Source organism: Nelusetta ayraudi, unplaced genomic scaffold (genome assembly GCF_046127955.1).
Source record: "Nelusetta ayraudi isolate G7.1 ecotype Tasmania unplaced genomic scaffold, CSIRO-AGI_Nayr_v1 ptg000031l, whole genome shotgun sequence".
Taxonomy (NCBI): Eukaryota; Metazoa; Chordata; class Actinopteri; order Tetraodontiformes; family Monacanthidae; genus Nelusetta; species Nelusetta ayraudi.
This window is the reverse complement of record NW_027466081.1, coordinates 3,584,242-3,611,057: the sequence shown is the minus strand read 5'-3', so window position 1 is coordinate 3,611,057 and position 26,816 is coordinate 3,584,242. Positions and strand designations below refer to the sequence as shown.

Sequence of the window (26,816 nt, the reverse complement as noted above, 5' to 3'; positions counted from 1 at the left end):
AATATTGCATATAGCTCCTCATAAAAAAACAAAAAAAGAAATGCCACCTCACCCACAAAAAAGTAGTTGAACTGACAGAGAGACAGTTTGTACTTTGGGCAACTGTGGGTGCACATTCCTGTTGCAAGTCAGCAACACTATCAGACACACACACACACACACGCACGCACGTCTCTGTTGCTGCTAGTAACGAGAATCCCAGAATATAACAAACCTTCCCAAATTTATTCGGTCCTCAGCCAAAGCACAAGAAACACTGAACGGAAACTTGTAATACAGACAAAGACAACATTATCTATGCATTATGAACTGACATCATTTGGAGTTGGTACACAGCAAGTGCTTGTAGGTGATGAATACAAAATATAAATATGCATGGAGACATTTCTTACTTACCATACGTATGCACAACATTTACGCCAGTTCTTATGGTGCTTATTATTATTATTATTAATGTTATTATTACTTTTTTTTTGCAAGTGGTTACAAGCCAAACAAAACGGAAACAGGTTCTGAAGCATGTTATATGACGCGCAAACACATAGTCGTGGGTTAAACCAGCAGATCTTTATAAGCGGCACACACCAGCTTTACGAACTAAGGCACAAGCAGAGGAGGACGACAAAAGATGTCTCAGTAAGCAGCCCCCCCCCCACCCCCGAATAATAATCAGATGCTCTCTAACGCCTGCTTACATGCGAGTCCATCATTGAACTTCTACAAAACATTCAAACATTAAATGCCCGTGTATGGGACATCTTTTTTTTCCGGGGGAACAGCCTCATGCCTGGTACTGCGACTAACAGAAACGTTTTACATAGTATTTAAAACACTGTGCAGGCATTTGCAAAAACACACGCAGGAAATCGTCCAAGAATCGCGCCGTCACGAGTGCGTTGGTAACACGCTGACGGACTCAGCTGAGCAGAATGTTTAGTAAACCCTGTCAACCCCTCTTGAGTGTTTTCCGTGAGAAAAAAAAAAAAAGACGCTTTGCCTTCGGAGAACTTTTTCATTATATAATGCACCTCTTTCCATCACATGTAACGATCTGCTAATTGCGCATGGCTGTGAAGAATTGGCGGGAGTATAAAGAAAAAAGGGAACTGTGCTTGAATTCGGCGCACAAATCTGCGGCTTAAATTCGAGACGCTTTCGGTCATGTCATGTTCGACTAAGGCATTCTTTTAACGTTTTAACCTGGGAAACCTGTAGGATCGGCGTTGACCGTTGCCTCGGAACTTTCACCTGCCCATCGCAAACCCCAAGCGAGAAGGCATTGTGGCTCGGTGGGGTAAAGAAACGGCGATATATGTATAAAGGGGACCTGCAGGGACGTCAACACCTGCGTGGTAGAGACTGACATCAATGTTACTCACACAGCCTGTCGCAGAACCGCAGAGTGGAATCCAACCGGGCAAAACATTCCTCAAGTCATCCATTATAGTTACTCCTGACAGTCACCATACTTTTTGGTTCGCTTTGGATGTTGTGGCATAGATTATGTGTCACTGTATTGATGGCGTGCGAATGACATCAACAGCAGTAAAATTCCAGTTGAGTTGGAAATCTGCCTTTCCTTTAATTGATACATGGAGAAGTTAGTGAATGACTCATTGAACTGGCAGTAAATTGGTATATGGGTGGGTAGTAGGTAGCTAATCAGTCACACAACTATTACTTTTTTATTCTTATAAAACGCAGCTGTTGGGGGAACAAAATACATGCCCGAAAAAGGGTTGATCAAAAACTCTTGTAAACTACGGCATGCATTCACTGCAGCATCGTAAACAAAGCATGAGCTGCTTTACTGAACACGGTGTTCCTTTTCTAACCGGTTTCTACATTTAATTGTTTTGTGTGTAGTCTCGCTAATGTGCGAGCGGAGGTGAAAACATGAAACAGCTGTTTTTAAAAGCCCCGGCGTGTAGGATCCTGTTACGTCTACTGGCATGAACGCGCATTGAAAACAATGATCATGTAAATCCCAGTTTCCTGATGCCCCATGTGGTATTACATCTTTTAGACCGGCTGCGATTTTAGGGGGAGAAAAAAAAAAGTCTTGAAACCTTGAATATATCATAAAAATGGGAAAGTGTAGATACGTACGAGGGCAATACGCCTTTGCCCTTAAAAGTGGAACTGCTCTTTATGCAAATACAAAAGCTTGTTTTTTTGCAAATGAAAACAACATTTATTTTCTTGGTGACTTTATCTGAGTAAAAACACATTTTTATTCAATTTCATGCCGACTGATCCATTTAAAATGTTGCGCACTTGAACGTTTTCCAGCCTTTAACTAATGCTTTGTGCTACGCCGGGAGAGAAGGAGCTGAGCAGCTATTGCAGTACCTGACGGGAAAGTTTGCAGTCTGACATGGCTTAGGGTAGAGTTAGGAACCTTAGCGTAACATACCATAATAGTATTTACAAATGGCTGCAGGTTCACGTTACTCACACAGCTGGAACTCGCACACGGGAACGGAGAATCGACCAAGTCTCTCGCAAGCCCGCTGATATTTGCAAGTCCAGTTGCATAAGAAAAAGACATCACATCTCGGCAGCGTGATCTCGGCGTCTGACAGAGCTTTGCTGTTATCTGACTGTAGCGCACGGCCTAGATAGCAGGGGACCGAAAGCAGGTACCGCGAAACACAAAACCAATTCATCTGCGCCGATCGCGTGGCGTTGAGACGGTGACGTAAAAGCAGGAGAGGAAGTCAAATCAGGTTCGTCAGCAGGGAGGGAACTCGGAACGCCTCGCTCAGCTCAGGATCCGATTTCTTGGAGTCACTCCAGCGGCGCGGCGGAAATGCACAGGTTGTTTAAGGCACAGGCGACTTGCACAATCTTATCGAAGGTGGAGAGGTTGGACGTGCGCTCCGAGGCGGCAGTGAAGGGGCTCTCGACGGGGCCTGTGAGCATGGCATACCGCTGCTTCACCATGGAGATCACGCGGTCCACGTGCCTGGGGACGCTCTCGCAGGAACCACCCGCTGGCGGCGGAGGCGGCGGCGGCGGCGAGCCCCCCGAAGCCCCGAAGCCCTCTCCTTGGAAGCTGCCGGCGCTCTTGAAGCGAGCTCCCCTGGCCGCCACCGAATCGGCGATGCCGAGGTCGCGACTCGCCAGCACCACGTCGCCCGGGAGGAGCTTGCAGAGGAGGCCGGAGCTCTCCGTCAGGCTCCTGTCGCTGACGTTCCCCGGCACGCCCCTGGACACGAACGTGACCACGCCCTGCGGGGCCACGCCGATTAAGTACTTCAGCACGTTATTGTTCGTGCCGGCCCCCTGGGAGCTGGGCGCCGCCCGGTGCTGCTGCTGACCGCCCCGGGACACGGGTTCCTCGAAAGGCACCGTGAAACAGTCGACGATGACGGCGCAGTCGGGGTGGGTGGCGCGCAGGGCCGCCGGCAGGTTCTTCCTGAGCTCGGCCCTCGAGGGCCAGAAGACGGCGGTGGGCACCAGGGTGGAGGACATGATGCCAACCATCTGGTGCACCGTCCGGGTGACCGTGGCCACCTTGACGCCGAAGCGGTACGCCAGGTCCTGGTTGCGCAGGTCCAGGCGCAGTCGCATGAGGGTCAGAAGCAGCTGCTGGAACTTGGAGAGCTTGGCGTTCTTCATGCCGTCCATGTGGGGCGCCAGCAGCCACATGACCGTCTCCAGGACGAAGAAGTTGGGCAAACCGGTGTAGAACTTGACCTTCTCCGCGTCGTTCCTCAAGGAGCTCTCGGACAGGGACATTTTCTCCACCGACTCCCGCAGCGTCTGGTTCTCTTTCTTGAGAGCTTTCAGCACGTCCTCGAAGTTGACCTGCGCGTCACAAGTCTGGGAGAACCTGCCCCTCTTGCTCTCGCACGTCGACTCGTCGACCTCGTCTTCGTCGTCCGTGCTGAGGGACGAGGACAAGCTCTCCTCCGCCATGGCCTCCTGCTCCCTCTCCACAGGATGCACCGCCTGGGCGCACTCCCCAACCGCAGACGTGCCCTGGCCCTGCAAGAACAGCAAGGCATTGGCCGCCTCCACCCGCGCTTCCTGCTTGTCCGGGACGTCCAAAGCTCCTGGCTCTTTCATTTCTGGGCATACAGGAGCTGCAGTGAACACAGAAGGGACATAGTCTGGCGAACGTGGATTCTTCACCTGTTTACCTGCATTTAGACAAGGAAGATTTAAAAAAAAAAAAAAAAAAAAAAAAAAAAATGAGAGTTGTCTTTCTATGGCACTGACCCCTAAACAACAGCCTATTTCTAGCAGTTTCAGGATAAACTGGCATGTAAAACTTTCAAATTAAGATCAGGCTATTTGTCCCTCAACTCTAAGCTAGGATATTTTCTTACCAAAAAAAAAAGATCAAAGTCAAAACTTCCTATGTACCACGCAGTTACTGCTAGGTACACTTTGAAAGAGAACTTCAGTGACTTTGAACGTGGCACGGTTGTTTGGTGGATTCCAGGAGGATAATGCCACAAAGTTCAAACCATCTCAAACTGGTTTCTTATGGTTTGATGACAGAAGGGGCTCCAGTGTGGCGCTAAAAGTTACACCTAATAAAGTTTCCGCTGGGTGTATTTCATAGTTTTGCTTGTTTTACAAAGGTGGAGGTGACCGTTTCTTTTATGTTTCTGCATTCGTATAATCAACAAGCATTGTTTTAACATACGAACACAACCACTGAACTGAAAATTAACTATTTAACCATATTTATACCTTAACTTATCACCTGCAAAAAAAGTCACTGTACACATAACCCCTCCCCCCAAAAACAAATAAACACAATAACATCCATCCATATCTAAAGAAAGAACAAAACAAGAAACGTATTAGTGGGAATAATAAAAAAATGCTTGAAAGCTACAGCTATGAAATTAAAAATGATTTAAAGAAAAGACAAATGCACTGCAAACAGTAGTAACCCAATGCAGCATCAACCGTGAATAATGCCAAAGTAATTTAAAAAAGGTGTGAAAACACGTTTCCTATTTTCACTAATAGATAAACCAATCGCATTGAATTGAACTACAACCTTTCATATTCTGGTCCATCAGGACCAGAACCTCCTATTTTCCAATCCGCAACTGCTCTGATTAACGGCTCTCGTGTCCCCCCACTCGCCCACCCATAGACAATATGCACTCCATCAGCTCTCTACCCTGCACTCACTCTTTGCACTACAATCCTTGTTGTACCATTGTCAATTCATGTCATCTGCCATTGCTTGTAAATTGTAACTTATCCCAATTGTATATATTGTATATCTGACACCCTTCTGTATATTTTTTTTTAGCATAGTTGCTGCCCTCTTTTTGTTCTGCTGTCCTCTAAAGCACCAACCACACCACAGCAAATTCCTCGTAAGTGTTAAACCTACTTGGCAATAAAGGTGATTCTGATTCTGATTCTGACGCCTGCGGGTCATATATGCAATGGCATTACCTCTCAAAAAGTCACTGTGCACATAAAATAATCAAAACAAACAGACAAAAACAATAACAAGCCGACCGTATCCGACCTAAAGGGTTCGTAGTTTGGACATTAACGCAACATGTAAAGTTCCGTACGTATTACTTTGCCCCACTACACAGCAGCGAGGTTCTCATTGATTTATCGCAGCACACCTCGGTTGTACCTGAGATGAAGTGTGTACTACACAGCCGACTGCCGTCGTTCGGCACCCAACCCTCGCGGTTCACGGCAGCTATCCAGCGCTGCTTCCTCTCGGGGTCGCGGGGGAAGCGGTAGAACGACAAGGCGGTGCCCGGTGTCCTTCGGTTCCTACAGCCGGCCACCACACATGTGTGAACCATAGTAAGGGACACGGAGAAAGCGTGGAGGTGCGGATCCGCTACCTATCTGGTGCCTTGACTCCCAAAATGGTGGCCGAGTGGAGGAGTGTGGAAAAAAGGCGTGTCGTCATTAGGCTTCGTTTGCATACGCGGATCTGGTTGGGTCGCGTTGCGTGACGTCACTGCTTCGCCGTCGCCGTAGTTAACGGGCACAAACAGTTAACGGAAGAAACGAGAATCGATATGTCGTTCAGCGTTCATATGTATACCAAACATCTGCGCTTCCACGATTTTTATTTTTGTAAAGCGAAATTTTAAATTAAAGATTTTTTTAAAATAAATAAATAAATAAATAATAATAATTAAAAAAAAAAAAAAAGCTGAACTTGAATAAGCAATATGTTTGTGTGGAAACCATCCACATTTTATCACGTCGGTTCGAAAAAAAGTGAATAAAGACGTACCAAGTTTTTGCTAACAAAATACAAACTTAAAAAAAAAAACGCACACATTATGCACGGTCAGTTGCTAGCTTACTGCCGAGGATGCTACTACAGCTGCCGCAATTAGAATTCTTCCCTTGTGACAGCTGTCACAATTTCTCATTTCAGGATTGAAAGATGATAAGCAGAAACGGTTGCACATTTGTTGGTCCCTCATACAAGGAGAAACAATTCTGCAAAACAACCAAACACACAATTGCCACAATAAGCGTAGGTCGGACTCTAAGACCTTTGAGCTTTTTAACGCACTCACTAATCAGTAAGTCCATGAAACCCTAAACAAAATAGTTTGATGTTTTTGAATGCAATTCAAGAAATAATAACGCTATGATATTCTTTCTCTTCAGAAGAAATTATACACATTTTTTCAATAAACAACAAAGAACTTTAATGTGAAAGTAAATGTATTTTATTAATTCATTAAATAAAGTTGGGTGCAAACGTGAGTCTGAAAACAATGTTACATTGGAAATGATTCTAAAATCTTGAAAACAATTTGTGTTTACATATGTATAATGACCATAAGTATTTGACCAACCTTCTCACTCCAAGTTACATCTGAAATAAAATGTAAAAAAAACTGTTTATGATAGAAATGAAAGCAAAAAGAAGTTAACCTCATAAAATGGTCAGAATTTTTTTTTACAATCCAAATCCAAATTACCAAGCCTGCTATGTATTGAAAAAGACCTTTGAGACCTTAAAATATATTTTCATTATTTGTTAGGGTGGATAAGTCCATGTTCATGATGGAGTTCTGTATCTGAGACACCTTCAGCTGTGTGCGCACACTTTGTACACTGCGTTCGCCTTGGTTCCCCCCACGTGCATCAGTCTCTTTAGCTCAGTCAGACAGATGATGTACACTGGAGTCTTCGCTCCAACGTTAGTTATCTTCTTCAGTTCCTCCATCTGGAACTCTTTGTTTCCCCCTGCAGAGGGCGCCAAACAACAACAGCACGTTAGTGGAATCATGACGCTGCTCCCTTCAACATAACCCTTGACCAGATTGTATCTTTAAAAATGTTTTAATCACATAAGTTCCACCAAAAAACAAACAAAAATCAAACAAAAAAGACTTCCCTCAATTCTTTTAATGTGGATCATTAATAAAGGAAAGCTCTACCTGGTCTTTCTCCCATGTGTTTATTGATGCCGTGGATTGCCTGGTTGAGGTTGTGGAGCGTCATTATTCTCAGGTAGCTGGGAAGACTCTGGAACTCACTCTCTGACACCACTGGCAGAGTCACAGCAGGCACGCGGGGCACACTAGACAGAAGAGCACAGGCAAATTAAAGTTCTACATGATTAACAAAGGACAATCCGGGCAAAACAGAGCAACAATAGCTATCCATCTTTGATTATGTTTAATAACCATTAGCTCAGGCTATTTGACATTGTCTGGTTTGGAACTTATAAATATATAAAATCTTGCAACATCCACTGTGATCCATGATGAAAGCAGTGTTTCTAAACTGATGCAAGAGGTGTAGTTCTCTTTAACAGTCAGTGATTCTTTTTTTACCTGATATTTTCTTTATTTTCTCTGACATTTGGTTGCACGATTGCCATGGCAGTGCCCTTGGACTGCATCTGTGACACCATCTATAGAAAAAAAAAGTTGTTTTTTTTCGAGTGGTTTTGGTTATGCTTCAAAGACATCATGTCACTGTGATCTTTGGGGACTCACTTTACAGATATCCTGTGTTACGGAGCTCAGGTCTGGCATCTCTGGGGTACTGGGCTCTTGAAATTCCTTCCTGAGGCGCGGTGTCCCGAAACTGAACTCCTGGGTCGCAATCTCGAGCTCCGTACCGCTGACTTCAGGCTCCTGAGTGTTATGTTCATGATCACTTCTCTTCGGTCTTTTAGAGTCTTTCTGGAAGGAAACAAGTGTAAAACAGAATATGAGAAAGTGTAAATAAATAGGATGAAGTTAACATGTCATATAAAGTCTTTGTTTGAAAGGCATCATGAGAAAATGAAAAATTGTGCTCAACTGTGCTTCCGAATACTGACCAACTCAAGAATAAAGGAGTATTAATTGCATGCCGTTTCTCTAGGATACTTGTAGTCTTGCATTGTATGACATTAGCTAGATTTTTCTGATCTCCATCTTCAGTTTAGCAGTTCAAAGTTGATTTGCTAGAAGTTTCTAAGACAAAAATATAATTACAAAACTGTAAATACTTGAGGCTTCACAAGTTCAATTCATTTAAAAATGGAAGAGTGTGCTGAAATAAACAAATACATAAATGTGCAGAAAGATCAGAAGATTAAAAAAAAAACTTGCTTACACTTTGAAAAGACTTTGCCCAAACAGATTCCAAGTTTGGCATTTCTGGTACTTGCTCGTCATCCACATCTTGGATAGAAATCTCCGGTACGCTGCATTCCCAGGCACGCTTATCACCAGCAGTTCCACTGGTAGCAGGCGTCGGCTGTTTTGGATATGTAGGTGTCATCATCAGTTAACATATTAACAGAATCAGGTTGACTTGCAATCTATAAACAAGTGCAACAAGACAAAAACACACATTTTCCTGCAATTTCTTAAAACTTGAATTGAGAAAACAGCTGATAGGGGGATGGAAATCAGGAAGGCAAAAGTGACTGGACCTCAACGCAAGAGAAAAGTTAAACATACTAAAAGACACTGGCAATTTTCTTTTCACCTTTTTGGAGCTGACAAATTGTTTTAAGTACGGAGTTTGTAACACTGGGAGCTCAGGGGATTCTGGATCGGCAGGAGTTTGTGTCGAAGGTAAGCAGTGATTTTTTGTCTTCTTGATTTTGATACTCGGGGTCAAGAACACTGGAGGCTCGGGGGATTCCAGGTTTTCTGCTGGAGTGGCGAGAGAAATACGCTGGAATCAGCATTGTTATTTTTATTTTACGACAACAAAATCAATCAAAACAAAACATGCGCTGTCATGTTAGAAGATCAAGATTTTGGAGGAAAAAAAGAGCTCTCAGTCACAAACCTTTAGCTTGCAAGTCCTTCATGAGTTGATTCACTGGATCAGGTACTTCAAGAGGTGATATGCTGAAAGAAAGTCACTTTTAACATATAGAAGTAAGTATTCCTACGAGATGAATGACAGCACGGCTACAAAGTAATGTTACAGAAAACTGCATAATTTGTAACAAGTGTGATATTTCCCACTGGTATTTCCCATTTACCTTTGCGGCTTGGCAACCTTCTTCTGCAAGAGGAGGTTCATGGTAAAGTCATTATTAAGAGACATGGTGCTCTCGGAGAGGCCAAAGTCTTGGAACCGCGGGGGCACCAGCTCGTCGTCATCCAGCCGCAAAGCACATTTAGGAGTTAAGGAGATGGGCGGTGGCTCGGGTGTGACAAGGGCGGCTTGAGTAAAGCTGATGTTTGGCATGGGTGGCTCTTCAGGGCACCGCTCGGCCCGAGCCAGCGCTCTCTTCAGCATCATCTCAGACAAACCGAAGTCAGAGAGCTTTGGTGTTTGCATAACGTCAGCGACAGGCGGTGGAGCGCCTGCGGGGGGCGACGTAGGGCGACTGCCCTCCTGGTCCAGGCTTGAACCTTCTTCTCCTGCTGCCATGGATTCAGCCTCTTCATCAGTCACTTGATTCCCAGCACCAGACTCCTGACATGTAGTGCCTTGAGAAAAATAAGTGATAATGAAAGCAGGTTTTGGGGGTGAAACATTTTCAATACCAGTCACACTTGAAGCCACGTCTTACTGGTTGTCTCTTTGTTGTTTTGGGAAGGACGATAACCGTATTTTTGAAAAAAGCCCTTTAGAGCCTGGACGTCGGCAGAGACCCTCTCTTCCGTCAAGCGGCAGTCCCTGATGAAGTCGTCTACCTCCTTCTGCCGGACTTTCTGCTCTGCCACATGTTTCTGGATTCGTCGCTGTATGTAGACAGAAAGCGATCAGTAAATGACGTGGAAGGTTATCAATGCAGATGGTCTGTTTTTTTTTTTTTGAAACACACATGACACAGTTTGTTGAACTGTATACAATTGCCCATTGTATAATTTCATTTCAAGCATAACTTTAAAAGTAATGAGGAAAAACTGTAAAGCAAACAGAAATGTCAACAAAATGTTCAAAACTGGTTGCATGCAAAAAATAATCACGACTGGGATAACGCGTAATCAAAAACCACGTCTGGTCTACATGGATCAAGTACGTAAATTCTGCAGGATCAGAGTTAATTTAGAAACACTTCTCTCCACCTTCCCTGTCTAAGTAAATGCAAGAATTTTGTCGGCGTTTATTCCGTTACCTTTGTATCTCCGACTTCGCAGTTCAGTTCGTGGTAAGCTCGCAACCCTCTCTGTTGGCTCTCTGAAACAAGCATTTTTAGTTGAATAGCTGCTTCAAACCGACGTGACATGCTAATATCACACGATGTCACGATAATTACTTGTCTCTGACAGGTCGGTTTGAAACTCACCGGTGTCGCATTCATCGTGTCGCTTTTCAAACTGCTCCAGGAGTTTGGCCGTTTCCGACTCGAGAGTTACACCCAGCTTCTTCAGCTTGGCAAAAAACTGAGTTGTCGGCTCCATCCTCGGATTAGGCGTAATTAAAGAAAGGATACTGCGAAAAACATCAAAACGAACTAACTGAAAGGTGTTTGTTTACTTTCTGGCTCGCCATGACGAAAATGATCCCTCAATTTTGGCGCCAGTTCCGGTTAAGGGAAAATATCCTTCTTCGTTGGTACATAGGGCGCTGTGCATGCAATGTCTGACTTCCGCCATCTACTGCATCAAAAAGGAATCGCAACCCATTTTCTCATTTGGATTCACAAACTGGGTGAAATAATGTATTGCTTATTAAGTAACAATTTTGATCATTCAGAAATACTAATAGAAAATTCTGACACCATATAGCGAACAAATACCATGTATAATATTGTTATCACTTGGTGTAAATGTATCCTACAAACTTAATGATTGCCATACTATTACTACTACTACTACTATTACTACTACTACTACTAAAACTACTGCTACTGCTACTACTACTACTATAATTAGCAGTAATATTTCTTTTTAATTCCATGATTGTTTTCTATGACCTTTCAAGTTCAGACGGAGTCGTATGTAAATATTTCTTATCAGCTTATGCGATTGTTCATGGCTGCATAAATACTCGGCAGATTGTGAAGGTCACTATCATATTGAAGAATACAGGCAAGCTGCAAACGGAATGTGTTGCATCAAACCAACTTCTAAATCTTACTTTTGGTGTTTAAGAAAATTGCAATAAGCTACCCATTATCTTCAGCGCTAATTTGTCAGAACTTGGTTCTGAAGCCATGGCAATGTTTGGAAAGGTTTTGGAGCCTGTGGGCTACATGCAGACTGTAAGGTAAGTTATAAACATTTAAACAAGTCAAATATATTCCATTAAGTTGCAGTGACTGACTGTGTGTGTGTGTGTGTGTGTGTGTGTGTGTGTGTGTGTGTGTGTGTGTGTGTGTGTGTGTGTGTGTGTGTGTGTGTGTGTGAATGTGTCTGCCACTCAGGACCTTGGTTCAGGGCATATGCTCATATTTGAATGGTAACGCAACAGCAGAGGAGTCCGAAGGTACCAAGAAGAACCTGGAGCATATTGATCAGGAGTTTGGAGCCTCAGGACATGGCCTGCTGGATGACCAGGAGGTGTGCCGCCTGGAGGACGACCTGGCAGCTGTCTACTGCCAGCTGAGCGCCACGGTGAGGAAGCTCTCTCTGGATCTCAAACGTGTAAATAGCAGAGCTAACCTGTTCTCCAACTATTATGGAGCTGCTCAAAGACAAAGCAATGGAAGCAACAGGAACAAAACTATAAGCTATCTTCATAATTTGATGTTCTGACTCTTTAACACATTAATTCACCAAAGAAAATGTCAATATTAACGTCAGAGTGAATTTTTTACGCTAATAAATCAGCCAATTTATTAAATTTACGAGGCTGAAAACAATACTAAGTTCAAACCTGTGTATGTTTGGACCATCCTTTTCACTGCAGGTTTCATATGAAAAATGGTATGTGTTCATTATAGAAATGAAAGGAATTTAACTTAACTTAAAAGTTGACTTGATGTATGGTCAGAAATGTCTTTTAATACCACAAAAGATATCAGAAACATCATAAGCGTCTTCACGTGCATGTTCGTGTGCCGTTTTCTTGTCTTTGCTTGATCAAAAAGTTCTAAAAATTTTAATTAAAATCAAAATCACTCTCAATATGTAAACTCTGCTCACTCCTGTTTGGTTTATATTTGTCATGAAATCATAATAACTACTCTTCAGTTTTGTTTTTGTTCTTGTTGGGTTTTTTTTATGAGGGGAAACTTTGTCCTAAAATCTGCCTGCGTGTGTGGCGCAACGACTGCAGATAAAACGAAACAGCAGGGGGGAGGATTAAATTCTGGGGGATTTTGTGTATTTGTCTCCACTACATGACACGGCATGACAGTCAAGGGTCAGTTTGAGGTCTTCGTGTGCTAAAATTTGTTTTTTATGAAAGCATAAACATAATTCCCCTTTTGGCCAGTTTGGGTCGTTAAAAAAAATAAATGACATAACTGATAATGCGTGAGGCGATGTGATGAATCCAGTGGGAGGGAAACCCATTAGCGAGACAAAGAGCTTTAATGTCAATAATTACAATTCATACACCTCCTTTATTCTCTGAAACTCTCCTTCAACAGTAGAGAGTAATTCCTTTCTGTGGTAAAAGTGGCAATAAAAAAAACTGTGAGTGGTGTCGACCAGAGAGATATAAACTGAATAAAGCCCCAAAACTGAATAAGGAATGAGAATAGAAGAAGAGCAGTCATCTTGAGATCTTTTCTGGAAGAGTTTCCTATGTGTAGGCGCACACTGCAGCTACCATTCATTTTCTCACCCAGGTCAAGGCCCAGCCAGAATTCACCAAGAAGGAGATGGAGGTGTTCCTGCGCTACGTGCAGGACTGCCGGCTGGAGAGGCAGCTGATGGCGCTCTACAGCCGCCTGGTGGGGGTGTCGGCTCTGACCGACCGTCCGATGCTGCTGGAGGAGCTCATACTGAAGCGCAAGCCCAAACGCTGGGAGCTGCAGGAGTTCTGTGTCAAGGTCCGTGAAGGCTGTGTGGAGCTTATCGGTTACGTTCATGACAGTCGCAAGGATGTCGGTTGAATGTCCTGCTTTTGGTAGCAGTTGGGGGGAATGGGGAAGCATTCAAGCCCATGGCCTTGACTTTAGCCCATGACATAACATTCCTTTAATAGACGAATATTACGCACAATTTACCAATGTTTTCCAACAACAACAATCTTTGTCTCTACCATGTCTGTCAACTCTCCCTAAAAGTTCAACTCTTTACCTCCTGTGCTTGGCGTACCATTCAAAATTCTAGAAGTCTGTGACCTTTGTGACGTCACAAAGGTCACTGATACCTCCCCTAACATAGTGATAACACCCCTAGTCAGGTGTTGGCTTTGTTTTGTTGAAATCACCTTGACAGGTCCCATAAGACGCTATACACTGTTTTACAACATCTGTGGTGGCTTTAGATAAAATGTGGAAAGCAGCATTTTATACAATTGAAACGTTATAGGCTGCAGCAGCATTGTATTGAATATTCGGGTGCCAAAAAGAAGGGGGAAAAAAAGCCTGTGGGATATTTGCTGCCGTCAGAAATAAGTTGCGCATTTAATTTAGCTGAGCTGCGACCTTTGCCGTCTTACTGGTGAGCTGACTTGGGAAAAGTGCCCTAAGCTGAGGGCTAAAATCTTCATATGAAAAACAGGAAATTCAAAGTCTAATCGCCGCATCCTGTGTGAGGCTGCGTTACGTAACCCGTGACCAGTTTAAGAAAAACAGCGCTTTCTCCTTTTAGCACAGGTCATATGTTTTCATGCATATTTCTCAAGGGAGAAGGGATAAGCGTCAGATGTTAGAATAAGAAAGAAATATATATTTATATGTAACTTTGTCCATCTGCCCTAGTGCCCTCAAGCAGGACACGCACAGAGTGACCAAAGCACGTTGAGAACAAATTTAACAAAAACAGACGCCTCTGTGATCACAGGCTGACTCATTATGTAAACCAAATTATGTCATCATCTTAAAAAAAAACAAAACCCAACTTTTAGACATGACCTGCGATTTGCTAATTATAAAACACGTTTCAAAGACCATATGTGAGGATTATGCAAAATGGATATTTCCACTACTGACACTGGACCAGGCTTTTATCCCCGAAAAACAAGTTTCTACACTTTTAGGGTGCGTGGGATTTACTGTACATTTGGCAGATTAGCTTTAATCGTGAAGTAACGTCTGATTGACACTGCTGCTGAGAGATCTGTTTATAAAGTCCTTGTTATTTTATAGTGTGACCCAAATTGCCCTCCAAAAAAACCAAAAAAAAAACCCAACATAAACATGGAGGGACTCCAAACTGAGCTGTCCACTGAGCTGGAAGGAAATGCTAAATGTGCCTTAGCCATGCATTCTTTATCAAACTTGATTCTGTGTAATGGGCTGAGGACTGGTGCTGCACACACGATATCAGGTTTTGCTTTTTGAAAAGGGCACCGGCACGTTAAAACCTGCCTGGAGCGATTAGCAATCAAAGTCACCGCACCGAACCTCGTCCGCAGACCGCACAAAATGACCTCGTCGGGCGAAAGGGAACCGGAGCTGTTTATCTTGAAATATTTATTGTGCACAAGCACCACGTCTGCGATAAGTTAACGTGTCCTACAGTCTTTCTCCTCTGCTGCCGGCACAAGGGCATATGCATTTTTAAAGTCAGACCCACTTATGCGACGACACAATACAAAATTAATAAATTAAGAGTAGCTGTACAACCGCCTTTGTTCATATCTGGAGGCTGTCTTGAAAAAAAAAACAAAAAAAAAACTCATGTTATGAATCAGGAATTCTGACTGCTGTTAGAAAAATACTTGTAGTGTTTCAGCTGAGAAGTTACATGGGATTTTTCATCTCAGACGACAGCGGAGCAGCTGCACACAATTCGCTTCCCAAAGCATTCCACGCCATGCAAACTGCTTTAGCTACTGGCTGGGGAGCCCCTTCGCAAACCAACAGACAACGCCACAAAACATGTGAAGAAGCATCAAATTTTAGAAAGTTTTTTTTTTCTCAGCTTTATTTGCTATTCAATAATTGTTACATATGTTTCGAATAATAATAGTGTCAACCTACATGTTGATAATCATGGCCATTTTCCCGTATGGCTGTAAAGCTATACTTTGTCTGTTCCTTTGGTCTGTTTCTCACAAACCTGTCCATTCTGCGCTACCTCGGCTTGCTTGAGGAGCAAATCACCTTGATGAATGGAGCAAACCGGCACGTCACACACATGACGCCATTAAGAATGGTTTTGAAAGATCATACCATATAATATTAGATTATATTCAATCATAATTATCGAACAGTAATTCCATTACACTTGATAATAATAATTAGAATTGAATGACTTTTATTGTCACTATACACATGTGCAATAATTAAACATAGGACATAGCGACATAACAACAGGACATAACGATACAACACAGCACAGCACAACACAGAACAAATATAAAGTCATTGCATGTCTGAGTTGAGAGTGGCCTTGGGGAAGAAAGGGTTTTTGAGTCTGGTTGTTCTTGTCCCAATGCACCTGAAGCACCTGCCCGAGGACAACAGATCAAACAGGGTCAGCCAGGGTGGGAGCTGTCCTTGATGATCTTCTTTGCTCTGCTGAGGTAAATGTCCATCAGGGAAGGGAGAGGGCAGCCGATGATCTTCTGTGCTGTCTGAACTATTCTCTGGAGCCTCTCCCTGTCTGCAGCAGTGCAGCCGCTGTACCATACCGTCAGCCGGCTTTCAATTGGTGAGCGGTAGCAGGTCAGCAGCAGGTTGGAAGTTTGGCAGTTTGTACTTTTTGAGGACTTTTTTGAGCGGCTACACTTCCAGAGGTCCTCCAGAGGACTGTGGCCCCCCACACTTAATTTGACCTTCCTCATGTTTGAGAGAAGGCGAGAGAAAGGTGTTCTAGGGGGTCTGAACCAAAACATGGCTGAGGGGCATTTTCACTAAACCTGCTATTCTGCTAGTATCACTGCCCTGTGTGACGTCACAGTGGGCTCCTGCCAAACTTAGATCACGTGACGGAACTTTGAACCTCCTCACAGCAGCCGTCCTCCTCCTGTTCCCAGGTCAACTTCGTCCTGGCCACCGGTCTACTGTGCCTCTTCACGCAGGCCGCCCTCACTGGCAGGGACCAGGCTCTGCTGATGAAAACATGGTCCGACCGCGTGGGCGCCCTCTACAGGAAGATCAAGAACATCGGAGGCCGCTGCCTGGGCTACTTCCTGGAGCAGGCGGAGGAGGACGTGCGGCGGGAGCTGCACGAGGTCGTGCAGGAGCGCGCGCCTCCCGACGAGGCGGCGGCGAGCATCCTGAAGACCCTGGAGAAGAACTACGACTGGCTGCGCTGGGCCGTGATGCTGCACCCCGCTGCCAGACCTGCCGAGGAAGAGGGGGACGAAGAATCGCCGGTGGAGGCGGAAGGTGCGGCGCCAGGAAAACGGGCCAACAATTTCCTCACCGTGGCGTCCGAGGCGCCGCTTCCCCACGTGGTGGCGTGCTACCACGACGCGCCCACCTCCCTGGACAAGAGCCTCATCCACCAGCTCATCGTGGACCTGGAGTGGAAGATCCCCAACCCTCCGCCCGAGGTGTACGCCTCCATCGAGGAGGACCCGGACAGGGCCCGCCGTTACCTGGCCTCGCGCATGCTCAGGAAGCTGCAGGAGGGGTTGGGCCCTGGCGTGTCCGTGCACGTGGTGCCGGGAAGGATGGAGATGAAGTGCAACTTCCCGCCGGCCTCGTACTACCTCTACGAGTACAAACACCGACTGGCCTCGGGCACCGTGTGCGTGTTTGGCTGAAAGTGGGAGCAACCTGCTGTTCTCTCGCACACACAGATGTTTCGTAATCACATTACAGCGACTTCATCTGTGTTGTTTTCAGACGAATGCGTCCTGTGTAACGTCCGACCAAAAAAAGAGAATAAAACGACAAACAAAACTTTGTGAATTGTGTTCTTAAAAACACATAGTAGCTGCAGAAACACAAGAAGAAGATGTTTTGGTGAAGGTAACTTTAATAATTTACAACTCCGGCTATTTTAATGTTGAAAGACACTTGAGAGCTAAAGTTAATTTCAATCGAGAGTGACTGCAGATGGGGTTTCTGTAAAGACGTCACGAGCTTCTAAGCTGCAAGGAGACTAAAAATAAAATCTCCTCTGAAACTAATGGATCTCAGACTTTGGTATCATGTTTGCAGAAACCCACTCAAAGCGCTAAGAAGTTGGATGGAGAGAGCAACTTTATTTGGCCCCATTTCTTCAAGATTGAATAGTGCCATTAACAAAACATTCGTAAATCACCATTCAGTTGTTGACTTAAGTTGCTCTTCTTACCACAAGCCTCGCTAGCATTTGTTTTTGATGTTTGCTGCAAAGTTTCTGCCATTACGGGCCGCAAGCCAGCCACTGCTAGCTAGTAGTATAAGAAATAACATAAATGACCTCTTCTACGACAGTTATGTGTTTGCTGTCTATGCCTAGATTGTATTTTGACACATAAACTAGTCACGGTATAGTTATGTTATGTTATTTATTTGGTACGTCAGAGCAAAGAAACCGCAATTAAAAAAGGTTGACAACTCCTCCTGCAGAGCATGATAGCATGCTAATGTTATAACTTTAGCATAAAGCTAAGAAAATCTTGATCAAGCATCTACCCTGAAAATCAAAGCAAACACTGCCATTTAGAAGCAGAACCCCCCACCCGGGCTAAAAAACAAAACAAAACAAAAACTAAATAGGAAAAAAAAAAAAAAATCAGATAGCTTAACAGACTGCCAGAACCTTCACTGTGAGAAAAACAAAGCTAGGAACTGTATACATGGCGATGATACAATGGTGTTAGGTGGAGTTATTTATAGAAATCGACAAATGCAATGGAGACAGTTCGGATTTACATGTTATGTGATATGTTTAGCAGTAAACTGACTTCCTAGCACATGATGAAGAAATGAAGACATCCCACTTTACTCATCCACTTCAATCAAATGATCGAAAGTCCTTTTTTTCCTGAAACTGTGACTGACACCAAGAATTCCCGGCTACTCATAAATGTTGCATATATGCTAATCTGTAATAGAAGCCTGGCCAGTGAGTTGTGCTGTTACTTTGCACACTGCAATGGGAGCAGGAGGTAAATGCTAACATCATGTTTACTGGGGTGGGCTTTAGTTTACTGCTGACTTGTCAATTCTCCAAATCAGTGAAAAAGTCCATCAACATGAGGGATAGATTGTATGTCCTGGAGATGGTGTGTCCTCATCTTTGTGCACGTTTCATTCAGTCCAAATAAACACATTTTGTTCTCACACGAGTCCTTCGCCATCAGAGTTGAACTGAACCATTTTCTCCATGTCCTTCCTGACATCTGGGAAGCCCCGCAGCGCCTGCTGAAAGTCTTGACAGGACAGAGAGAAGCAGCGGCAGTCGTTCAGGGCTTTCACCGTGGCCAGATGTTTGCCCTTGGTCAGAATGCACGTCTCTGTTGGACCCACACACACACACACACACACACACACACACACACACACGGAGGGAACCGCAAATGAGCGAGTAAACTCTAATGACGGGGATGAGATCTGACAATTAATCCTCAATTGAACAAGCAGTCGTTTTAGGGTCTGCGTGGCTCCTGACGCTGCAGAAGGTTCTGTGCCAAAAAGATTAAGAACTGCATTTACTTTACTTAAGGCCCGAGATTTAAGCAAATCCCTCCCTCCAAGATGGAAGGGATGAAAATCACTCAGTTTGAGACCGATGTTGTGATTTTCTAACAAATGCTAAAAAAAAAAAAAAAAAAAAAAGCTTGCCTCCGTCTGATGTGTTTCAAATGTGTGAAGAGAAATGCACATGGTTAGGTTTTCTAAAGAGAGTAAAGAGCATCAAAAATATAATATATTTAAATTAGAATTCATCAGTTACTGCAAGATCTTAGGAGCATTTCAATGGTTTCAAAGAATTCATTAGAATGAATAATTATAATAAATAATTAGTTCAAATACTTTACGGTAATAATAATAATAATACTCTACTTTAATAATTTACATTTAATTATAAGGACAGATTGACTGTTTAATACTTGATCCACCTACTTGCACTAATGACTCATTTTTCCTGATTTGTTTCCCAGCACGGTAGAGAGGATGACATATTGCTTGCGTTGCACCAAAAGCAACAACAGCCGCGGCTTTTCTCACAAGCACTATCCGTGTGACACTCATGCAAATAATTAAAAAGTAAACAAGCTGTTGGAAGTTTTCCACAGAGGCTTCTCCTCTGGTTAGTAGCCCACAGTGAGGTCAGTGGATCATTTTACTGTTTAATGAGGCAGACTTCTGGCTCGTGCAATCCCCTTTAGTCTCAACCAAAGTGATTATTCGTATTATTGTTGATTTGCAGTTTTTTTGTTTTTACAACTAAGCCAAGAACAAAGTAAAGAAAGAATTGAGATTAAAAGCAGACAAAAAAAAGGCTCCAGTCCTTGCTTAATGAGAAGTACCTACACAGGGCTTTCATGGTAGCCAATAACTGCCGGATTTTTGCTAATGCACTAGGTACACAGTGATCTCATCAAGGGTTAGGGTTAGACCGACCTCCAAAGAAGTCTCCGTCGCACAGTTCCCTTTCCTCCGACTCGGTCTCCATGACGGCCTGGCCGTGGTCGATGAAGAACATGCGGTCGCCCGGGGCGTTGCGCTGGATGATCACGTCTCCCTCCAGGAAGACCTCGTAGTCCAGTTTGAAGAGGAGAACGTTGATGAAATTTTCATCTCTGTTCTGGAACAGCGGCACCTTTCGCAGCAGGCGGCCGCACATCACGGTCAGGATTTGCTGAATGTGAAGAAGAAAAAAAAACGGGATGTTTTTTCCGCAACATCTAACAAGATGTAGAGATCCAAATGTCATCTAAAGGTTCCTTCAAAACTTGGCAATGCACAAATAAAGCAAAGCTGGCCAATTATTCTCAGCAAATGACGGTTAATCATGAAAAGGTAGAATGAATAATGAGTTGTTGAACTACCTCTTTCAGTGCCGAGGACACTGTGTCCATGACGTTCTTCTCGTTGAACCACTTCCCGCCATAACGCGCTTGGTAGTAGTTGTTGATGCGAAGCTGCAGCTCAGGCGGGAGCTTCATGAAGGTCATATAGTGCTCCAAACGGCTCATCTGTGGAAAAGTCACAATGTTTTATTTAGGGAATCCACTTTTGTCAAGTCCCTATTACTGCAACTGTGTAGAAACGATTGGGACTGATTTGAAGTGACTCTTGAAGATGAAATTATCTCCTTGTGAGCTTGTGCAGGTCACATTGCCGCGAGAAACCAACTTGGCCAATGTGAGTTTTATTTTATGCAGTTCACTTTCACCCATGAGGACCTTGCTCTTGTACTCTTTGGCCGCCGGGTCGATGGTGGCGATCATGGCAGTGGCGTTGGCGACCAGGACGGTGTACATGAGACACCCGGACACCATGCTGACCATGACGATCCACATCTCCACATAATCTGGAGCACGACAAACGATAAAAAAAATTTTTTTTCTCTCCTCTTTGTATATTTTGCGATGGTCACAACTGAAGTGGGGGCAATCTCACTTGTTGGTGCGTCCATGGATCCGTAGGAGAGAGCAATCATCTGGGAGAGAGCTCTGAAAACTCCCCAGGAGTACTTCACAATCACTGTGGCATTCTGAGAATCAGTAGATAGATCTTAAGGGGTCATTCAGTGAAAATTTCCATCATGTAGTACAAATATTTAGGTGAGGGGATAATGCATTTATACTGTCCTGCGATGGTTCCACATAAACATTTCTTAATTTTTTAGAGGTTAGACGAGGTCATAAAAAAGTAAAAGTGGGAAATAGGACAATATTTGGCTTGTAAAATGCTATTGCAATCAGAAAATTGATTACATTTTGATTTATAAAATATTTTCCAGAGAGTGAGATTCACCATCAGGTTCTCTTTGCGGACCCAGCAGTCCGAGGGAAACTCTTCCAACATGGGGACAAAATACTGGATGCATCCGTTCCAGTGGCACAGCAGGAAAATCATCATGAACAGCGACAGGATGCGGAAGAAAAGACGGACGACCTCCAGGTTTGCGTTAGACACCTGTCGGAAGAGAGGCGGGAAGAAAAATGTGAGCTGAGAAACACGTTAACCTGCCGCTGATCTTTGTTTGGGTTTTTTAGGTTGCACTAATGTGCAGAAGTGGAAAAAAAATACTTTTGAACGCGCAAAAACATTAATGAATTTAAAATAAATGTATACATTTTAAGGGCTTCCAAATAGTTTTTCTCCACCACTTAATTCAGTTTATAATTTTATCTTGTACCTTTTTTTTTCTTTTTACAAAACAGGACTTTTTTGTTAAGTAATTGTCAGAAATAAAGGCAACACAGAGCAGAGAAAACCTGGAGAGCTGAACATGACGAGGCATTAAAGCAGGATGGGGATGTGAAGCCAAGATTAACTTTGTGGTAAGGGGACTTAACATGCTGCCAAGGACAAGCAAACTTGCCCTGGTCTTATTTTGGCCACATCTGACATGCAACGGCAACAGCAGCAACCCATCTTTTTAGATCGGTAAGCTTCAGTAAGATTGGGTCGATTGTGTTGTGATATTTTTTTGTCATGTTCTGTTTCACTTGTTTTTTTTTTTTTTTGTATATTTAGTTTTTATATTCATAAATCACAGACCGCTTTAAGTGTCACTTGTGAACCTTCAACATCCACTTGTGAAACCCAGATAAATAAAGTTGTGGAAAAAATTGATATGAGGCCAGGAGGTACGTACTTATGCTACAAATTATGACTTACATGTCTAGTCATAATTTGAAACTGTCCATTTGTTTTTTATTAAAGACATTATGTGCCAGAAAACGAGCTGCTGATCTCACATATCCAGGTTATTCTTGTTCTAAAGAGAGAGAAAAAAAAAAAAAAAAAAAAAGATCAAAGCTTTGACACACTTTCTCGACTTCGTTGAAGAATCGGACCAGCCGGGAAACTCGAGCCAGCCGTATCAAGCTGAGGATCCTCACAAACATCAGAATTCTCATCATTTTGTTGGTCTTGGAGGGGTTGTCATCGTTGTGGTAGTGCAAATCCTGGAATACAAGGATGAAAAGAATAAAAGCCTCTTTAATGAACAGCAATTTCACAGCAACTTTTGAATCTTTTCTTGGACGCGGCTTCCTGCAATATCCACAACTTTTTAATCACAGACTGTGAACAACACGGCTGTGTGCTGCTGCTGCTGCTGCTGCTGCAGAAGTAGTGTTCATTATTACCGCAAACAACAGTATGTATCCGATGGGGAATGCCGCTATGACGTCCGGGATGAACCATGTCCTCAGGTAACTGACTCGGATCCGCTTGATATCCAGAATTGCTTCCTGTGAGGGGGGGCGGGGGGGGGGGGGCGGAGCGGAGAATAAAACAGCAGATTGAGCAGATGGACGAAGACGCCGGGCAGCACGTGGTGCCGGCACGTGTATAATGTAGCAATTGGACTGAACTGTCAGGCGACGCCGTCGTTGCTGGGATTGTCGCTCAAAACACAGAGATGAATATTTGATGTAACGGGCAGAAATAGACTTGGGATAAATCTGGGGGAATCCAGATGTTTGGGTCGTGCCAGTGTAAACACACAGGAGGGCTAAGAGAGACGGGGGGGGGGGGGAAATAATCGCCACAGATGGACCATTTGTGATTGGCATGATTCAAGTCAGAGTGCATGAGCAGATCAACGTAAACAGGACACAGTCCGCATTCACACTTAATTGGAAATGTTATACCTCGCGCTCATCCAGTAGATCTTAATCCCTGTTATGAAACCCAGCAGCAGGTGCCAATTTTGCCCATATCCAGAGGCAAAAAAAGAAAAAAAAAAAAAAAAGGGGGGGGGGGGGATTTGATAATCTAGCCTGGCTTTTCGTGTATGGCGTAGATTACAGATGGGGCAGAGATGGACTGTATGTGCGAGTCGGATGGGGGGGGATTATCGTCTCGCGGATTGCGTCTGAAAATAGCGCGCGGGGGCCATTCTCACCTCGCAGTCCTCTGTGATGATGCCCATTCGGAAATTGAGAGCCACGTCTATGAGGAAGAGCGTGTCTGAGAAGACGTTGAAGCCCTCCCACGCCAGCCCGCTGTGGCCGTCCAGGAAGGCGATCTCCATGGGGATCCCAATCAGGTTCAGGAATGTGATGGCCATCATGCACATGATGTAGTAACTCCTGCGGGGAGCACACGGGCATGACAGGAGTGAGAGTGTGAGAGAGTGTGTGTGTGTGTGTGTGACTGCGAGTGTGAGACTCTTTTTTTTTTTTTTTTTTTTCTTTTTTCTGAGCGAGCTCCTTTTAGTTCACTGCGCAGAGAGACGGACTGCACAGTCTCTCTGCAGCCTGCGGAGTCAGGCTGATTTATGGACACTACACGCTCTGAAACCGTAACTGCACATCTGCTTTGTCGGGGGGTTCAATTTTCCGGCTCGTGTAACGCTGATCCTAATTGATACGCAGTGCCTTTGTTTTGACACCACGCGCTCAATTTACATGCTAGTAGCAGTGAGGCTGCCCCGGATAGTGCACAGATGGGACATATGATCCTCTGTCTTTGACGCTTTAAATCTATAATACCAACATCGATATCAATATCAGTGTCAATATTAATATTAATACGTATACACACATACATATACATATATATGTTTACATTTTGAATGCATGCATTTTCTTACAATTTCTTTAAAAACATATCATAGTTAAAAAGTTATGCTTTTCTAAAATTATTTTAGTGCTAATAAGCTACACAAAAAGGAAGTGATATGTTAAATGTCACTGTTTTTCAGTAGACTGTTTTTAAATTTTTTTGTCAAGCACCTTGTGTTGCATTTTTTGTGTATGAAAGGTTCCCCGCTTTTTAATCAATATTAAAGATACTTCCATTAATGTATCTTCATCTGAACAAACTTATTCACAGAGGTAGTTTGTTTTTATTCAGAGGTGACGCAAAATGATTGTGCCACAGGAGCACAGCGTCGAGCCCTGGGCCGAAGGCAAACTGACCACCCGCCGCGCGACCCGAAGCGTGAGGACAGGACGGACACAAATCCATTAAAATACCTCATGAGGCTGAACGGGTGGATGACGAAGATGCCGCTCTCCAGCTGCCGAAGGCACTCCTTCTCCACGGCCATCTCGCTGCCGTACACGTACAGGGACTGGCGGTTGAGCTGCGGCAGGAGCAGGGCTCTCCAACCACAGGTGGCTGTGGTGCATCCCAAACCGGGACCTTTGAGTTTCTCCATGGCCCCCCCCGTCCAAAGTTGTGATCCTGGAATCAGCCGTCTGTCGGATCCATCCTCCCTCTGCTGCTGCTGCTGCTGCTGCTGCTGCCCAGTTCTACTTGGGACAAGTGGAGTCTGACTCTAGCCGTCCTGACCCCCTCTCTTGGTCACAAGGTAATTTTCCATGCAGGCTCACAACCTCAGGGTTTATTGGTGCTGAGTGGAGTGAGGCGAGTGGACACCCGCCTTTCTCCCTCTCTCCCTCCCTCCCTCCCTCCCTCCCTACATCCACTCCTCCCCTCCTCCCCTCCTGTGTCCCATCCTCTCCGTCCGCCTCGCTCTATTTCTGCCCCCTCCACTTCTTTTCTTCTTCTCCCAGCTCATCAACTATTCAGTATCTGTGTCTCGTCCTCACATGAATCAAGTTGTGCCAAAGAGGGAAGGTCCAGGTCACATTTCTGCTGCAGACAAAAAGAATATAAATATGTGTGTGTGTGTGTGTGTGTGTATGTGTGTTATGAGTGTGTGTGTGAGAGAGAGAGATAAAGAGACAGAGAGTGAGAGAGAGAGGGAGAGGGAGAGAGACAGAGAGAGAGAGATATCAGGTCCTATTTGAAGTGTGGACGAGACATCTGTCGGTGTGCATCAGGTACAAGTTTATCATGTCCGTCGCCACCAGGGGTGTAATTAAACCCTGCGCTGTGTTACCTGATGCTGCACGTCTATGCATAACTGTCAGACAGCTCTCGTTTGTTTGCATATTTCCCCATCAAATGGCACTGCTGTGGTCAAAGTTCATCTATCTATCTATCTATCTATGACTCATTGGCTGGTGCATGCATTAAAGTGGCACAAATATAATACTAGCTTAACCTAATACAGTATGTATTATAATACGGTTTTAAATGTAGTTCAATGCAATATGGTTGTAGGGATAAAGTCCCTAAACTATCTGTTTTTTATTCTTCACCGGTATGGCACCCCCACCAACTGTACCATCATAAAGCTACAGCCATTTTGGGTGGTCGGGCTTGTTTAGTTAATTGCTGTTGCAGAAGTGGAGATTTTCTTTGTCTAAAGTAACTGCAATGCATTGTTTCTATGCTGGACTTCTGCACAATCACCAGGCTCTGCATCAGCGAAACCCCACATCTGACCCTTTTGTGGGAACTTGAGGATTTACGTTTGCCATTTAGCAAAATAACAAACATCCAATAAGCGATTGCTGGTTTGTTTATTTTTGGAAGACGTGATCCAATTTTTGTTTTTCTTCTGGAGCAGTGGTGCCCATTGTTAAGTAAGACAATTTAAGCTAACTAAAATACATTGTACTTGGCAGAATATTAATTCACAGCGAGGAAAATGCTGAGTGAAGAGTAAGAGACAGAATGCTTACACTTGGGCTTTCAAAGCTGCAGCTGTAGGCTTTGTGGCGACGGTGGTGGTATACACTCTTTTCCCTATAGGAGGCAGAGTTCTACAGGAAAACTAAAATCCTAAATATAAATAAATAAATAAAATTAGATGTATCTTAAATCCACAATGAATAAATTATATTTTGGCATCATTAAGATTCCACCGCATGTTTTCTTCTCTAAACAAACACATTGTGTAGATTACAAATGTGCTTAAAATTCAGTAATGACCGCAGTACACTATAGAAAATTCAAACACTATGCTTACTTGCACAATTATGTAGCACACAGCTGCCCCAAAACTAAAATAAGGCTCTGTGATTTTGCTTACGCACTGTTTTGAACTGCTGACGCACTGCAGATATGTGAAAACAAACACACGCCTCCAGCACTGAAGGAGAGTGAAAAAAAAAATCTCATAATGCAAACCTCCAAGGTCGCTGACCCTGAACCAGTCCTGAATAATATCACTACATCTCTTGTTATTGTTTTTTTTAAATTTATCTTCTGATTGAGAGTGACCTTCAGATGATTTTTTTTCTCTCTCCTATGACATGTAACTAACCAGAGGAAATGCTTACTAAGGCTTATCTCATCTTGGATTTAGTGTTAGTCTTCCGTTTCCTATTTTAGTTTAAGATAGGAAACAGTTTCATTATGGGATATTTATTTTATTTTATTTTAAACGTAT

General features: G+C 43.8%; 4 protein-coding genes across 5 annotated transcripts; 1 reads left to right on the top strand and 3 right to left on the bottom strand.

Moving 5' to 3' along the window:
- Positions 1-206: 206 nt before the first annotated feature.
- LOC142891406 (uncharacterized) lies at positions 207-5,898 on the bottom strand. 2 transcript variants are annotated; one of them, XM_076030905.1, is made up of 2 exons: positions 5,627-5,898; positions 207-4,148 (listed from the first exon to the last, which is right to left on the bottom strand). In XM_076030905.1, the coding sequence occupies exons 1-2, from the start codon at positions 5,802-5,804 to the stop codon at positions 2,791-2,793; spliced, it is 1,536 nt and encodes a 511-aa protein (XP_075887020.1). In that variant the 5' UTR covers positions 5,805-5,898; the 3' UTR covers positions 207-2,790. The 2 variants fall into 2 exon arrangements, with proteins under 2 accessions (XP_075887020.1, XP_075887021.1); XM_076030906.1 differs by having other exon boundaries at positions 207-4,091.
- Positions 5,899-6,672: 774 nt separating this feature from the next.
- On the bottom strand, positions 6,673-10,976 carry ska3 (spindle and kinetochore associated complex subunit 3). The gene is made up of 11 exons (XM_076030903.1): positions 10,727-10,976; positions 10,556-10,617; positions 10,007-10,178; positions 9,470-9,923; positions 9,271-9,332; positions 8,962-9,131; positions 8,584-8,727; positions 7,977-8,165; positions 7,812-7,891; positions 7,413-7,555; positions 6,673-7,218 (listed from the first exon to the last, which is right to left on the bottom strand). Exons 1-11 carry the CDS (start codon positions 10,839-10,841, stop codon positions 7,061-7,063), a joined length of 1,749 nt encoding a protein of 582 aa, XP_075887018.1. The 5' UTR covers positions 10,842-10,976; the 3' UTR covers positions 6,673-7,060.
- Positions 10,977-11,101: 125 nt separating this feature from the next.
- Positions 11,102-17,214, top strand: LOC142891556 (uncharacterized). The gene is made up of 4 exons (XM_076031197.1): positions 11,102-11,649; positions 11,807-11,996; positions 13,178-13,381; positions 16,480-17,214. Exons 1-4 carry the CDS (start codon positions 11,597-11,599, stop codon positions 17,212-17,214), a joined length of 1,182 nt encoding a protein of 393 aa, XP_075887312.1. The 5' UTR covers positions 11,102-11,596.
- A 1,217-nt stretch (positions 17,215-18,431) lies between these two features.
- Positions 18,432-24,957, bottom strand: hcn5 (hyperpolarization activated cyclic nucleotide-gated potassium channel 5). Its single transcript, XM_076030902.1, has 10 exons — positions 24,547-24,957; positions 23,472-23,658; positions 22,711-22,815; positions 22,390-22,527; positions 21,368-21,529; positions 21,011-21,104; positions 20,794-20,921; positions 20,437-20,583; positions 20,009-20,246; positions 18,432-18,897 (listed from the first exon to the last, which is right to left on the bottom strand). Exons 1-10 carry the CDS (start codon positions 24,729-24,731, stop codon positions 18,722-18,724), a joined length of 1,560 nt encoding a protein of 519 aa, XP_075887017.1. The 5' UTR covers positions 24,732-24,957; the 3' UTR covers positions 18,432-18,721.
- Between the last annotated feature and the right edge of the window lie 1,859 nt (positions 24,958-26,816).